At 43.3% G+C, this 17,837-nt stretch overlaps 1 protein-coding gene across 2 annotated transcripts in view; it reads left to right on the top strand.

Moving 5' to 3' along the window:
* HEATR6 (HEAT repeat containing 6) overlaps nucleotides 1-17,837 on the top strand; it is a 93,832-nt gene that overhangs the window by 9,714 nt on the left and 66,281 nt on the right. For both annotated transcript variants that reach the window (XM_075589529.1, XM_075589530.1), the window contains exons 6-8: nucleotides 3,231-3,332; nucleotides 9,015-9,152; nucleotides 17,029-17,303. In XM_075589529.1, the coding sequence (XP_075445644.1) occupies nucleotides 3,231-3,332; nucleotides 9,015-9,152; nucleotides 17,029-17,303 (515 nt within the window). The remainder of the gene's footprint in view (nucleotides 1-3,230; nucleotides 3,333-9,014; nucleotides 9,153-17,028; nucleotides 17,304-17,837) is intronic.

The following is a 17,837-nucleotide window of genomic DNA, read 5'->3' as shown; positions in this document are numbered from 1 at the left end:
TATAAGCGTTGACTAAGGGGGAAAAGAAATAATTATTTCCTGACAACATATTGAATACAGGGTGGGTCAAAAAGAAGATCCAAAAAGATTCCTCCACCAATTGCACTCGGTTTTTACAAGTATCATTTGGACAATTAGTCCATGCATATTCTCAATATATGTAATGGCTTACTATTGTAGCTGAATCAGAACCCAGTTAAAATAAAATAATAAAACTTTATTACTCTGTGCCTTTTTTTACAGTGTATATTATTTAAAAATCCCTTTAGAAGTTTTGTAGACTATATGCTCCACACATAAGGTTATTGACCAATGAGCACATTTAATAGTGTCTGTGTATGAGTAGCTTATATCTACTTGGACATCTCTAAACAAGGTAAGTATCGTTATAGTATAGAGTATATATATTTGATTATATTTATGCTATTAGTATAGCTATCAAATACACTCTTATGAAACGTTGTACATTGGACGTCTAGTCTGACGTCATCAGGAGGCGACATCTCTATTCCCACGGGATCGCGGCTTGTATACTAGTGCTATCAGTGTTGAGCTTCCATCTGCTCACTGGTCCGCCGCGGCCATTTATGCCAAACCCACTGAATTTGCGCAACTAATACACACACTTCTTTGGTCCGCCGAGACCATATGTTATGGGTACTATTTAGGTTATGCTAATATCCACTACATAGGTCATTTGTGACCAGGATAACCTTATTTCAGCAATTATATACCCACATATCGATCTATACCCACTCAGATTAGTCACTGTTTATTCTGTTCCATATATATACTGAGGGTTTTGGTTTGACTGTGTATATTGTAATACAATTGGGTCCGCCGAGACCATGCACCCTTGGAGGAGTTATATGGGTAGCAGATTGATTTATCACCATAACCCTCATATATACTTACGCTTGCGCTGACATAATTTAGTGGATAGATATATTTTTATCTGTATTCAATACTTTACCCTGTATATCTATATGAGTTGGGGGTCTGCTATTAGGTGCAAGATATTTTGGAACAAGGTATATTATTAACAGAATTTGTGCTATATCTGAGATATTATGTTGTGGATGGCTATATGTAGCCACTAAGTAACAATTACTTTCTACATTGATCTGAGACAATATAGTTACTGATGAAGACGCATTTGTACTATTGGGAATAGTACAAGGTTTTATAAGAGTGTATTTGATAGCTATACTAATAGCATAAATATAATCAAATATATATATACTATAACGATACTTACCTTGTTTAGAGATGTCCAAGTAGATATAAGCTACTCATACACAGACACACTATTAAATGTGCTCATTGGTCAATAACCTTATGTGTGGAGTCTATAGTCTATAGTCCTGAAGGGATTTTTAAATAATATACACTTTAAATAAAGGCACCGTCACGCAATATTTGATAAAATAATAAAACTTTATTACATTTTAACTGGGTTCTGATTCAGCTACAATAGTAAGCCATTACATATATTGAGAATATGCATGGACTAATTGTCCAAATCATACTTGTAAAAACAGAGTGCAATTAGTGGAGGAATCTTTTTGGATCTTCTTTTTGACCCACCCTGTATTCTATATACCTATCCTCATGCACCGTGTCATTTAAAACTAAAGTACAAAACAGAATTTAAGGATGAGCGGTTTATTTTCTACAATATATTCACTGACAATATATTCACTGACAAAATATTGGCAATCAGATTACTCCCTGGATCAACATCCTTCCCATGTTTACTTATTTGGTATATCCTTGTATACCTTTCCTTTCTAAAAAGGTGTCCAACTTTTTTTTTTTATTTTTTTTTTTTTTTTTTTTTAAGATATCTGTTATTTCTGCCATCAGTCTCCATTGGTAATGAAATCCTCATTTGAACTACTGTTACTGTAAAGAATACTTTCTTTTGTTGCTGGTGAAATCTCCTTTCCTCCAACCTTAAAGGATGACCCATGTCCTTTGTACTTCCCTTGGGATGAATAGTTCTTTTGAAAGCTCCTTGTATTGTCCCTGAATATATTTGTATATAGTTATCATATCCCCTGTTAGATGCCTCTTAAGCAAATCTAAATTAGCTAGCCTCTCTTCATAAATCAGATTTATCCATCCCCTTTATTAATTTGGTGGCTCTTCACTTTTTCTAGTTCCATAATATCTTTTCTATCGCATGGTGCCCAAAACTACTTCATACTCGAGGCCCGGTCTTTCTAATGCTTTTCAGAGGGGCATAATTATGTTTACTCCCCTTCCACCCATTGCCCATTTAATGCAAGATAAGATCTTGTTTGCCTTTGCAGCTACTGTACAACTTTGGGCCTGCTGTCTACAAGCACTCTTAAATCCTTCTCCATGGGTTCGCCTAATTTATCCCCCTTTAATTTGTAAATTGCTTGTTTATTCTTGTTTCCCAAATGCATAACCTTACATTTATCTGTATTAAACCTCCTCTGCCATTTACCTGCCCACGTTTCCAGTCTCTCCAAGTCCTTCTGGAGAGAAATGACATCTTGCTCTGATTCTAGTACAGTACCTTGCACAATTTAGTGTCATCAGCAAAGATGGAGACTTTGCTCTCTATGCCAAACTTAAGGTCATTAATATAAAAGTTAAAAAGCAGGGGTCTCGGTACCGATCCCTGAGGTACTCCACTCACAACCTGAAAAAAATAAAAATTTTGACAACTCTATTGTCTATCCTTTGACCAGTTTTCAATCCAGGTGCAAATATTTGTACAGAGTCCAATTTGCTTTATTTTGTACACGTTTTATTCCATCTTAGTTTAAAGTCTCCTCCAGCCTTTATAACATTCTCTCTCCTAGCACAGATAACAGTATAGAAAGCTATATTACTTCTAACCTGATCTCATCTAAAAAGTAACCATGTACGAAATTCTTTTTACCCCATTGTAAAAGATATTGATTGTACAACGAAATACATTTTTATTTTTTTGGTGCTTTTGCGGGGGACGGAGAAATTCATTACACCATGGAAATGGTCAGGATTATTTACATTTTTAAATTGTTAGTTGTATTTTGATTTTAAATATAGTATTAAATAAAGTGTCAGCGTTCTTAATAATACAGATATTATTTCATGTGATAAAATCCTTTAGGGATATACTGTTGCACTGTTAAGACTAAAGACAGTTTGGTTGAATTTGATGTCATGTTTACAACACTTTGAGGTAAACTGTACAAATCCTTCCTTTTCAGTTGCGGCAGAATGCTTTAAAAGGCATCCAATCTCTTTTAAATGGTGGCAAGATTAAATTAGTGGAGACTGATCAACTTGGATCACTTCTTGCTGTGCTAAAGGTAATTTTGCTGATGGTTTTTTTTTTTTTAAATCATAATATCACCATCCACATGTAAACATTTGCTGCCTTTAAAGCAGCAATGCCCTCTAATTTTTGTTTTAGAATTTTAAACCGGGTCCTACGGATTTGAACCGTGCAATTTCTTCCCTCAAGGGACAACCCCCCCCCCACCCCCCCCCCCCCCAGGTTCCTGAGATACTTACCAGTTTAGTTGCTAGTGGTTCAGCTCTGATTCAGAGAATCAAAATGGCTGCTAAGTCCAGTGGGCCAATAGAAAGCCACAACAACATTGGTGGGATGATGTTGCGGCTTCCTGTTGGATGACTGTGGGCGCCTTTTAAAAAAAAATCCTGTAAAGAACACCTGCAACTAAATAGTGAATGGAGGTTCTCGGAACTAAAAATAGTACAGTTCAGTTCCGGAGGGCCCCTCAATCAGTAGGCAAAATGAGTGGGATTGCTGCTTTAGGACAATTAGATGATGGATGAACATCTGAGAGAAATAAAGACATGATCAGAATACTTCATATGGGACATGTATTAAACGGGACTCCAATATTGTGGGATATACTGTATGTGTAAACACTGTAACATCATATGCAGGGCTACCGACGTCTCACCCACCTCCTATTTCCCTCCTCCCTCACTCTCTCCCTCGCTTACTCTCCCTGTCTTACACACTTCCTCTCCACCCCCTTGACTCACTCGTGTCCCCACCCCACTAGCTCCACAATACCGACACAATATACATATATTCACACATTTTACCCTGGGCCTGGAAGGCCTCCGGTAGCACACCGTTCCCGCACGTTGATGCAGAAGTTGGGCCCAGGTTTTAGCAAGGGTGGTGGGCCCAGCAGCAATCGGCGGCTACACAGCCGGATGCAGAAGTCGGACCAAACTTCCAGCGCCAGCTGGCCGTGCCCCCTGCAGCTGCAAATAAAATTTAAAGAATAGCACACATTGTTATTACAATATATGCACCATGTAATTCCTCCCCCACTCCCCTTACTGCCACTCAAAGTGACAAGCTAGTGCAGACAGGGCAACATTGAACCAAAGTACTTTGATACATTGATGCAGGATGAAAATGTACAATTTCGACCTCAAATATGTAAACCCCATGGTGATATGTAAACTTACGTGATTATTTTGAGACCCACATTTTACTGTGATTTACCATTTTGTGTATTATAAATAACTAGCTGAGAGACCCGGCGTTGCCCGGGATGTGAACCGTGCTAACACTGACATTGTTCACACTGCACACTGCACACACACACTGCACACTGCACACACACTGCTCATTGGTCGCACTGACGCACACTGCGCACACACAGCTCACAGTGACACACACTGCACACTGCACACACACTGGTCACACTGACGCACACTGCACACTGCACACACACTGCTCACTGCTCACACTGCACACACACACATACACAGCTCATTGCTCACACTGACACACTGCACACTGCTCACACTGCACACACTGACACACACTGCATACTGCACACACACTGCTCAATGGTCACACTGCACACTGCACACTGCACACACACTGCTAAGACTGACACACACTGCATACTGCACACACACTGCTCATTGGTCACACTGCACACACTGACACACTGCTCATTGCTCACACTGCACACAGTGCACACACACTGCTCATTGCACACACTGCACACACTGCTCACACTGACACACACTGCACACTGCACACACAGTGGTCATTGCTCACACTGCACACACTGACACACTGCTCATTGCTCACACTGCACAGTGCACCACACACACACACACACACACAGTTACACACAATCACAGACAGTTGCACACATTCACACACAGTCACACACACTTACACACACTTTCACAGTTTCAAACAGTTTCACACAGTCATAGACACTTACACAGACTTACACAAACTCACACACTCTCACACTGTGAAACACTTACACACACTGTCACACACAGTCACAGACACTTACACACAGTTTCACACAGTCACAGACACTTACACACTTACACACAGTCACAGACACTCACACACAGTCTCACACAATTACACACACCAGCACCAACACCCGCTCCCCCCCCCCTCCTCCTGCGCAGGCAGCGGGGACAACGATGGGGAGAAGGTGAAGCGGGGACCGGAGGGGCACCCCCCCTCCCATCTCACGTCCCGCGGCGACAGGGGGGAGCCGGGACCGGAGGGGCATCCCCCCTCACATCTCACGTCCCGCGGCCTGTCACGCGGTGACAGGGGGGAGCCGGGACCGGAGGGGCATCCCCCCTCCCATCTCACGTCCCACGGCCTAGGGGGGAGCCGGGACCGGAGGGGCATCCCCCCTCCCATCTCACGTCCCCCGGCCTTGGGGGGAGCCGGGACCGGAGGGGCATTCCCCCTCCCATCTCACGTCCCGCGGCCTAGGGGGGAGCCGGGACCGGAGGGGCATCCCCCCTCCCATCTCACGTCCCGCGGCCTGTCACGCGGTGACAGGGGGGAGCCGGGAGCGGAGGGGCAAGAGCAGCACGTAGCATGTGGAGGGGGGGGGAGCTCACCCGTCCTGCCGCTGCCTCACTCATCCTGCCGCTGCCTCACTGATCCGGCCGCTGCCTCACTCATCCGGCCGCTCCCACGTGGATGTGAGGCGGGAGGCCGCGTGTTGTGGCCGCTCCCCCGCGTGTGTCCCGGGCGCTCGCTCCGCTCCCCCGCTGACTGTAGCGGCGCCGGGGTGTGAGCTTGGGGGGGGATGAGCTTGGGGGGGGGGGTGAGGTGTGTGTGTGAGCTTGGGGGGGGTGGGAATATGTGTGTGTGTGTGTGTGTGTGTGTGTGTGTATACACGGGACTCCGGGTAAGTTCGGGCACAGGGAGGGTGGGGGGGGGTGTGGAAGTTGAGGTGCGGTCCAGCTGACGGGGGAGAGTGAGGGGCACCCGGGAGGGGATTGTGTGTGTGTGTACCCGTGTCCGTGTGTCCGTGTGTCCGTGTGTGTGTGTGTGTCCCTGTGTGTCCTTTGGCCCGTCACTCCGCCTCAGGCCAATGAGAGGTGTGCGGGGGCGGGCCAAGGGACCAATGAGATTTCCCCTAGGGACACCGGACATCCAGGCAGGCAGGCAGGCATACAGTGCTTTCAATTATATAGTATAAGATAATAATAGCATGTTCTTGTATAGCGCTGCTAGTTTTACGTAGCGCTTTACAGAGTTATTTTGCAGGCACAGTCCCTGCCCCGTGGAGCTTACAATCTCTGTTTTTGGTGCCTGAGGCACAGGGAGATAAAGTGACTTGCCCAAGGTCACAAGGAGCCGACACCGGGAGTGGAACCAGGTTCACTGAGCCGCTCCTTCTCCATGTGTATATATTATACAGTGTATATAAACATTGGATATCTGTGCTATATCTATATGGTGACTAATCACAATGCTGAAAAGACTATCCAAAGGTGTGGAAGTCTTTCAATCAAAATATAGTCAGGATAAAAAAGTGGGGAATAAGATATTAGTGGATATAGGATTACAATATGGAGTCTTGGCAGCTTCAATTTTGGACTAGCAAATAAAAAAAAAAGTTGGATAAAGAGAGTAGAAGCGCATGGTCCCAAATATTTAGCTAATGTAATAAAAGTGAAGTATAGATTTAAAAAAAAGTCTAAATGTATAGCTTAATTATACGCACTCACAAGCATTAATATATGTATATCAATAATAAACAGATTTTGGTATAAACAACAGTTGTTCCTCTGCAGCTTGCCAAATGTGAATGAAAGTTCACCCTAAACAAAGTATCCATCGGCCAATTGATCACAATGAGATTAATCCCAATATGGAGCTGCAGGGCCGCAGGCCGTTCTCCCGGGGCCCAGGGCTAGAGTTGCGACTGCCCCCCCTCTTCCCATGTATTTCTATCCCCTTCGTCTCACTCTCTCTCTTCCTCACTATCCCCCCTCCATCAATTACCCCAGTCAATCCTTTCCCCCCGCATGTATTTCTCTCCCCTCCGTCTTACTCCCTCTCTCTTCCTCCCTCACTCTCTTTTTGCTCTCCCCCTCCATCAATTACCCCACTCTCACTCATTCCACCCTCCTCACTCATTCACTTCCCCCTCTTCCCCGATAACCCCCCGATAACCTCCCACACTACACATACCAAAAAAAATCCCCATCACTCAAATACATATAAAAGAACCCCCCCCCCACCCCCAAATACATATAAAAAAAAAAAACCAACCCCCCAAATATATATATATACCCTCCAAATACATATAAAAGAACACCCAAATAGATAGATCTATCTAGAGATATAGATATAGTCTGGCGACAGAGAGACAGCACACAGTAGTTTGTAATCCAAAAGCGTGTATTGAAGACCTTCTTCAGGGTGAAGTAAGGTCCCTCTACATGGACCGAAACATTGGATGCTGTGCCCTGTATCTTCAATACACGCTTTTCGATTACAAAAAATCGATTGTGCTGTCTCTGCCGCTAGACCAGTTTTTGGTAGCTAAATATTTATTTTATGCATATGGGGCAATCATCAGGATACCTTTTGAGACTGGGAGTGCTAACTGTTTTATTACTGAATATATCTAAAAATCTATGTATATCTATATAACTATCCCCCCTTACCCCCCACCCCGGGCCCGGCTTCCGATCCCCTTGCCGCCAGGCCTCGGCTCCCCCCAACTGCGGGTTTCCCTCACACACTGTCCGATACCGAGCTGCTGGCATGTGGCGGGGCTCCCTCTCATGCCGGTGCGTGCCAGAGAAACTCCCCATGTTTACCTGCGTGTCTCGGGGGGACAACCGTCTCTAACTTGCATGAGTATAATGACTTCTCAGGCTATAATTTGAAAACAGCCTCACAGATCATGTATGTCCAACTGCAGGTTTCAGCAAGATTTCTCCCTGCCCTTTGCAGCGTTTTACCCGGAACTGCATTTGATTTCACTGTAATCTCTCCCCACACACCTGTCTGTGTCTCTATTAGGGGCAGCACGGCAGACTGAAGAGGAGACAAAGGAATTTGTTTCTGGCAGGCGACGGCGGCATCACGTGAGCGGTTGAGCCAATGAGGGCAAACTGCTCACGGCCACGCGTCCCTGTCTCCTCTGCTTCTCCTGTCTGTCCTGCATGATCTGATGCCGCTCGGTGGCAGCGTGAGGGTGACGTCACAGGATTGCACTGCCGCCCGCAGGCATCTGGTACAATCTTTTTTGCTTTCCTCCCCCATCCTCTCTCCTTCCTCTTCTCCCTCCTCCTCTCTCCTCCCTCCTCTCTCCCCCCCACCTCTATTCCTTCCTCCCTCCCCCCCATGTACACACTACACCATATAAACACATACTGTACCAAACATGCAACATTAGTGTAACACACATAACATATACAAATACACATTTATATTCAACATATACAAACACTCTAAATATACAACTTATACATGCACATAATGTATGAAACATACACACACCAGCACACACACTGAACCTGGAGATGTAGGGAGGAGCAGCTAAGGAGTGCTCTGCACACCACCTGCTGGCCAGAAGCCGCAGTGGTTTTGTTTACTGTTTTTTTCTGGTTTATCATCTGGTAATCTTTAGGAGCCTGATTCTTATTAATTTTTGCTGGTTTAACTTTAACATTGAATCCTAAAGCAGTATTTCAATTTCCTCTAGAAATACATGTTTCACGGACTGCCTGGACTCAACATAGAAATTCCTTTGGTTCTGTATCCAACTCTCCTCCCTCAGTATGATGGAAAATCGACAACGAAACAAGAGCAAACTGAGGCAACCCCAGTACGACCAACCTGGGTAAGTCAAATGTAATGAAATACAGTTCTGTATTCAGATTGCTTTGTGCTGTATCGCCAGTTTAGTAACTGAGTTTTAATTGTTAATATATTTGTGTTTGAATGTAAGGCACACATGCAAAGAAATACCGGCACTCATCTTGATATTGTCTCCCCGCTGAGGGCGGAGCTCCGAGCACCTGAGTTACAGATGTGCATAGCCAATAAACCTACCCAAACGGCTGTTTCAACAGATTTCTATGAGTAGGTTTACATCCTATGCGCTTCTGTAACCCAGGCTGTGCTGAAAAGCTGTGTAAAAAGGCAGACATAAGCTTATAGGGGTCCATGTTAAAATGGATGAGCAGTAAAGTGTGACACTGGGTGCTCATTTGTATGTCATTGCCCAGAACCCCTACTGTAGCGGAATCACTGTTTTCTAAGCGATAATGGTGAAAAACAGGATTGCAGACCTGTCTGAGACATGCAAATGCACCATAAGTCGTATTTGTATTTACTGTGCGTGTGTGGTTTTTTTTTTTTTTTTTTTAAACCCACAACTTTTTTTAATGCGTGAAGGAATAGCTAACCTTGCGATACACCTATGCTAATTATGATTGGCCGAACTTGTATTTCATTATTTCTCCTGAACGGCTTGTTTGAATTACAAAAGCTCAAATGTTAAATAATTGTGTGTATGCTTATGGACCAATACAAAATGAAATATTAAGATGGATACTTTCTGGATAGTGCTTAGAATAATATATAGAGTAAATATTTTTCAACATTGTATGCTTCATTTTGTATTGACTCTTGGTTGTACATTTGTGATACCTGTCTTAAAGACTGCGTTATATAATATGTTGATATGTCAATCTTCATATTCTACCTCATGCTTTCCGTGTCTCCGTGGCACAAAAGACTGAGCATTTTTACAGAAAAGGAAAACAGAAACATAAAACGTGCTACTTTCCAAATTGGCTTGCTCTTTATTAGTGAAATGTATAAAAACAAAATGTATCCTCTCTATTTTAATAAGCCTTATTTGATTGCGTCTTTTGATCAAAAATATTATTTGAGCCTGCCAAGTTAAACTCCGTTAAGCAGGTACCTACACTAAAACTGGATATTTCTTATTGTCGTGTACTGAGCATCACACAAGATCATTTTTTTTAAAACACACTTTTTTTTCTTTTAAAGAAACTCTGAGCTTTGTTTTTTGTATTTGGGAAACTCTTACGTAAGTAATTTAAATATGAGAAATCCTGCCTTCATCTGTGTTAACATAGAATTTCACAGCAGATAAGAACTACTTGTTCCACCGTAGGCCCGTAATATACTGTGTGCGCCTGTGCGAACGCGTGTGCACGTGACGCACACTGTGTGTGTGTGTGTTTGTAATTTATTATTAAAAAAAGACACGTTGGTAAGAATAAATTATTTATTTCGCTCGCTCGCAGCGCAAAATCTTTCTTTTTCTCCTTTCTCCCCCCCCCCTCTCTGTCGGTCGGTTCCACGCTCACTGCCGTGCGCGGCACCATTATAGAAAGGCTGACTAACCTCAGCCAACTATAACTGCCGCGCGCACGGCACAGCAAGCGCACCCACTGTAGAACAGCCCTTATCTGCCCATTTTACTTTCTACTGTGAAACCTCAGAACCTATCTGATCCTTGGCTTTCTTTCATATTCAGGATAGCCTTAGGCAGAGTCCCCGGTGGTCATGGCGGTATGCGCGTCACACACCACAGCGCAGGCCCCAGTGGCTGTGTGTGTAGACACGCAAAGCGCTGTGATACGGTCACGTGGTCGGAGCGCAGCCAATGGCAGGACAGATATTCCCCATCATGGCCCCGCTCCTCAACGCTCGCTTAGAGCTCCCCTACAGACCACCGGACGCGGCTGTAGTCTCTGCATGTGCGAGTGCAGCAGGGAGGAGTGGGGCAGCAGCTCTGTCTACCCCAAAAATTATTTTGAATTCCCTTACTGTATTAGGCCCTACCACCTCTGTTTGGGGACTATTCCACAAATCCCCAATCTTCAATTTATTTACGGCCTTCAGGAGATATGTCTTCCAGAATTGAACATCGTACTCCTTGTGAATACTCCCCAATGATCTATAAAGCGGCATTACAATACCTGTACAACCTAACATCTTGTTGTCTTGCCTCATAGCTTTATTACATAATGGCTACCAGCCTTTCTTCTATAGTAGTTGACATTATAGTGCCATTAATCCTATATTCTGGTTTGTGACCCACGTGCATGATTTGGCACTTTTTAGCAACGAATTGTAGTTGCCACACTCTGACTATTCCTCCAGTCTACCTAAATTGTGATTGTGTTTATCTCCCCCTCCCCTTGGAGTGCAATCATGTTGCAGATCTTTGTGTCATCGGCAAAAAGGCATTTTAAAGCACACTAGATCTTGTCTAGATCCCTGAGGTACTCCACTGGTCACTTTCCCCTGCTCTGAATGTATTCCCTTTTGGCACAAGTCTATCACTTATCCTTTAAACATATTAATTGTACCGCCATGGTCCTATCCCAAACATTGCAACTTGTTTATCAGTCATCTATGTGTGACGGAGACTATTACCTTCCTAAAACACGCAACTGCTCCATATATTCTGTAAGTCAGGGGTGCGCAAACTTTTCTCTGTGCGCACCCCTCCCTGCGCCCTGTGACCTCCCCCCCCCCGCTCGATCCCCGGCGCGGGGTCATGTGACGTCACGTCGCCATTGTAACACGATGTCACGTGACCCCGCTGCGTTACCAGGACAACGTGTCGCTGGAAGTGAAGGTATGTGTATTATAGAGGCCTTGCACGGTCCCCAGGCATTTAAATGCCTGAGGGAGAGCGTGGGACCTCTACAACTGCCACGCCCCCCTTCCCCTGAATCTAGCACCCCCCCAACCCCCGCTGCTCTAAGTCACTCATAAAAAGCAATTAGGTTTGTTTGCCATGATCTCCCCCAAGTAAATCCATGCTGCCTAGGTATTGTAATTTTCTGTACTTTTGTCAGCAATTCTGTTCTCTTCTGTCTTACTATTTCTCCTTTTTGTTTCTCTCCCACTAATATACCTAAATATACTGATATCATTCTCAATCCTCCTTCCTCTGAGTCTGCTTAGATTTCCTAAAAATTGTCTGTCTTTTTAGCTTTTACAATACCCACCTTTTGAGAATCATGAGCTTTATTTTCCTTTTATTAACCTGTCTGACAGAAACAGGTTTGTTGCTTTTAGTATTGCATCTTTTTAGTTTTTCCCACTGGTCCTGCCCTCCACTCAAACATCTCCACCCTGCAAAATAATCCCTTAGAGTTCCCATATCTAACTAGTCGGCCCTCCTAAAATCTAAAACCCTGTTTTTTGTGTTGTATGATTCCGCCTCTGTCTTCTAAACCAAACTGGAATCCAAGATCTCACCCACAAAAACATTTGATACTCTGTCCCCATTGATATGTAATCAGGCCAGCATTGCTTCCTTGCGAGTGGGTTCCCTCCCCAATTGCTTGAAAGAAGCACTGTCGAGCAATCTACTGCACCGACACACTTTATTCGAGCAAATACCCAGTATGTACCTGGCAGATACCTGGAATGCGCCGCTCCTCACCTCTGACAAGCCCCGTTGCGTTTGCCTTCCCAGCCTGGGTTCATGCCTGGCTGACGGGCGGTTGATCTGTTAAATGATAATGATTAGGATTTAATAGGCTGCAATGCTTCGCGTGTCTACCAGATGGCATAAATTCATGAATTGTAATGCAGTATATATATATATACTGTGCAGTATTGCAGCCAGTGAGAATAAAATGCTTCAATCCCTGCCTGAAAATACCTCAATGCACTCGGGCAGAAAACAGTCACAAACCTCAATACACCCGGGTATACCCGAATTCGTGGGACTAGCCGAGCTCGAATAAAGTGTGTCGCCAGTGTAGGATGTCTGCTTCTGGCTGAGCCTGCAAAAGATACGTCAGGCCACGCTTATAGTAGCTGCTACGGCGACGTGCTTTCGAGTGCTCACGTCGCCGTCACTATGGCAATTGTTACACTGAGGTGCAGGAGGGCGACGGGGGAGCCTGGCGAAGGTGTGGTACGTGACATCACGCGAGCGGTTAGCAGTTATTGGCTGAACCGCTTCACATGACGCTGACGTCACGCGACAGCTGCACACAAACTCAATCGACTGATTTTGGTCGCCATGTCGCTGCGCAGCGCCGTCGCACCCACAATGGACTGCAGACTGAAGTCTCTCATAATGATCCCTCATCCAATTCCTTCTCTTGTACTGGAGAACTCCAGACCACTCCAGTACAAATTGACCACGTTCTCAACAGTTTTTAGGATTACCCAAAGCGTCTCAGACTTTTCTACAGTACCTTGTAGTATTGTAGCCTTTATGTTGCTCTTCACATATAGGCAAACTCCTCCTCCCTAACCTTTCTAAATATAGTGTAACCTGGTATAGTTATGTGCGTTCCTGATTTTCATTATACCATTGCCCTAAGGTTTTGCCTGTGTTGCTCTCGTTGCTGTTTAAAGCTGCAATACTACTTCACCCCCCCCCCCTTGTATATATTTATATGTAAAGCATATGCCATCTATAATTCTACATACTTGCCTAAGATGACAATCGTTTGGTGCTCCTGTTTTAAATCTGTAAATATTCTGATTGTGTGCCTAACAAAATGGCTGCCTTCTGACTTTTTGCTGCAGTTTGAAATGCTGCAGCTATGTAACATTATATTACTAAGTGTAACACATTATTGTTACAGCTTTCAGAGTAATAGACAGTCTGCTGTTTGGAACCCAGCAACAGATCTGTTCATGATGCCATAGGGCAGGCCCAAACTTTTTTTTTCCCCCTGCGCCCCCCTGCCGGCGGTCACCTCACCCCCGCTCTCCTCCTCACCCCCACTTACCTCGGCTCCGGCGTCATGGCAACATGACATCACATGACCTCCGCCATGTTGCCATGGCGACGCGTGTGGTGCCAAGGTAACTAAAGCTTTACACAGGCCCTGCAGCTCCCCCAGCACTTAATTTAAGTGCCTTCGGGAAGCGCGCGGGGCCTCTATAAACCACTCCTTCCCCCGCAGGCAGTCTCGCGCCCCCAGTTTGCGCACCGCTGCCATAGGGCATCGTTCAAAAAGGTAACAAAGTATGTCCACCTGTTTTAAAAGAGGAAATGGATATGAGTTAACAAATGGTTGCTGTAGTAACCAAAATGTTTTTTTTTTTTAAATGGCAGGTGTCTGGAAAATAAATGCAGACCATTATCGAATATTACAGAACTGATTTATTATAAAAAAAACTATATAGGATTTCTCACGTTTTTGCTGCTTTAAGCTACCTTCTCTTCCCCTAGATGTATTTCCTTTTATAATATCCCACCCAATCACTACCTCCTGTAGGTTGGGAAAGGGGGTTGCAGTTGAATTTAACCTCACTGATTTCACCGCCCCACTGAAATAGTATTTAAACTATGTTAGTTATAGAGCTTGCCAGTTCTACCATTCATGTTCTTTCAATGCAAGTCAGTCACGTGGTAGTATGCAAAACGTGTTTAATGTAGGTTAATAAAAATATAAGCTGGTTGCTCAGTCCTGGCACAAGTTGTTGCTGCCAATATGTATGCACTTCCCAAGAGAAGAGGGCACACCAGACTACAATATATAAATAAATATTTGATTCTAAGTTTTCATTGTTTCTGTGTAGTTATCATATACACAGATTCCCAACAAGCTCTGAGAAACCCCAACCATTACCACATAATATATATATATATATATATATATATATATATATATATATATATATATATATATATATATATATATATATATATATATATATATATATATATATATATATATATATATATATATATACATATACATATACATATACATATGTGTCAAAAGGAGTGCCAGTGGGCGTGGCTAAATGTATACAACAAAAAACAAAGATGCCAAAGCTACTTCCAATGTGACAAAAATATACAGTGCAATACCTATATATCTCTTGTAAAACGGGTCATTTAGTTTAACCCTTTGGCCAAAGCGTCTTAAGCCTGCTGCCACTTACAAGGCATGACCGTAGCAGGTACTAACACTCACCTGGGTTAAAATTCTTATTTACCTCTATAATTGTACGGTGTATTTATTACAGTTTCTTCAGAACATAAAAACACAATACACAAACATCCTGGATATAAGTGCACAAAAATGAACAAACTCCCTCCTCAAATACATACCCGGCCCCTCAAGGCCATCATGACTTCATTCTCAAATCAGAACGTAGGTACACTCACCAATATAGTGAAAAGAGAAACATAATCCCAAAACCATAAATGAAACATATTAAAAACCATGTGGTAACTGTCTCCCACTACATCTGATGGACCAGTTCATATTGCAATCTGTTATACATTATACCTGTACCACAATGATGCATTACCCCTAGTAGTGTGGGCTGTTTTGTGTAGTTTGTCTGTTCTATTATTTCAGTCTATTGTATCCATACACGAGCAGTGTGCTCTATTCTCATTGTGGTTTAATGTAGAACAGATTGCAACATGGATTGGTCCATCAGATGTAGTGGGACACACGGTTACCACTTTGTTTTTAGTATGATGTTTCTAATAGGATACTATACAGCAAATATAAATATCACTTCACACATTCACAGGTCTTTTAGCACAGGGGTGCACAAACTCTTCTCCTTGCGCCCCCCTGCCTGCTCTCAGTCCCTGCTCGCGCCTCCCACCCCCGCCCCCCTCTCTGCTCCAGCGTCAGATGATGCAACGGGTCATGTGACATGACGTTGCCATGACAATGCAACGTCACATTACCCAGCGACGCCATTTGACGCTGGGTTGTCATGGCGCCGCGCCGCTGTTAAGGTAAGTAAAGTTACAGAGGCCTCGCGTGATCCCCAGCATTTCATTTAAATGCCTTTTGGGAAGCGCTGGGCCTCTAACTGTTGCGCCGTCCCCCCCAGAAAATCTCGCACCTCTCAGTTCGCGCATCAGTTCGCGCACCCCTGTCTTGGCATACAATGCTTACATTGCAGCTAAGAATTCTGTGACGTGACATGCACATGAGCTCACCATGTCACCTGTTGCTTCAAATCCATTTTAACATGGAGCACTATAAGCTTATGCCTGCCGCATTACACTGCCTTTTGGTACAGTCTGGGTTAAAGAAGTGCATAGCCAGTAAACCTACTCAGACAGCTGTTTCAACCTTTTTGGTTTTCATGAGACTGGTTTTACAATTTGAACCTGGGGTAGGTTTCAACCACACACTAAGTTACGGTGGGTAACAAACTGACAAAACATCCAATAGGATAGTGAATATTTTATTTAGGGTGTGTGGATTATGTTTCTGTTTTCACTTTCTCGAGGTGGCCTCTTGAGGGACGGGGTATGTATTTTGGAGGGAGTTAATTTTTGTGCACTTATACCCAGGATGTTTGTGTATTATGTTTTTATGTCCAGAAGGTGTTGTAAATATACCAAAATGTTGAAAACTTATACATTAAAAAAAAAAAAAAAATCCTCTAAAGTCTGGTGTACCCTTCTCTCTTGGGAAGTAGTTTAGTATGCAAAACCTATGCATTCCACAGTAAAAGTAATTATGTTCAGGGGGCCATTTGGCAAGAAATGTTATGAGAAAAATGTTTTCAGTCCCTACAGGAATGTCTTTTTTTGCCACTGAAAGTAATTCCCAGATTTGTGTGCTTAACTGAAAAGTATTAAAAATTGTAATTAAAAAAAATGACCGTAATCATTGCAAAATAAAAACTGACTAGGGCAAAGTACAAACCTTCCTGTGTTTGCAGAATATACTACTTGTTGTAAATATTTAAAGCCACTGTCTCTCATACAGAACAAAAAGAAGAAATCAAGAGGCAAACCAAAGAGAGGACAGCAGGAGGAAGAGATTAAAGAAGAACTTGAAAACGAGACAGGAATAGGACTAATCCATGGTTTGGACAAACTGAAGCTGTGTGTGGGGGATGCACCATATTTAGGCCCCCAGAAACCTGCACATGGACTAGCAGGAAAGGATCAATTATCTTCATCCTGTCACAGATTCAAAAAGATAAACAGTAGTGATTCAGAGTATTCTGACACAGAAGGTGGCTTGCAGAGCAAAATAAGGTTAGGACAGCCCATATAATGCATTTAGTTGGTCCTAAATTGTGGTGCCTGTGTATTTTATCCACAGAAAAAATACTGTTGAGTGGAAAGGGCCTGAATGTAAGACAGCTGCAGTTCAAGCTGCTGTTTAAAAAAAAAAAAAAAAAAAAAAAAAAAAGTCCCTATTCAATATGTGCATCCATACAATCTGCACACTGACAAGTGATTAGCTAAACTGCAGATCAATCTGTTCTCCTGTAATCTATCGCTTGCTCCAGGTTATTTAATTCAGTTCTTGCACATCATTTTGGGCAATGTAGTCCTGGAATATGATTGACTGGGCAGTTACTTGATACAATTGGTGCACTGCTAGAGGGAGGACGGGGCTCGAGCCAGGGCCTATCGGAAGGGGAAGGGGAAGGGGGCTTTTTCTTTTAAAATGTTACAAATATTTTCTCATAGTACAGAACAGATTTATTTAAAAAAAAAAAAAAAAAAATCACACATGTAGGATCTTGTTTGAACTGCTACTTTTAAAAGGAAAGTTCCAAATAT

This window comes from Ascaphus truei, chromosome 3 (assembly GCF_040206685.1).
Source record: "Ascaphus truei isolate aAscTru1 chromosome 3, aAscTru1.hap1, whole genome shotgun sequence".
In the NCBI taxonomy this organism is placed as follows: domain Eukaryota; kingdom Metazoa; phylum Chordata; class Amphibia; order Anura; family Ascaphidae; genus Ascaphus; species Ascaphus truei.
Note: the sequence above shows the minus strand (reverse complement) of the source record. Positions and strands in the feature narration are given on the sequence as shown.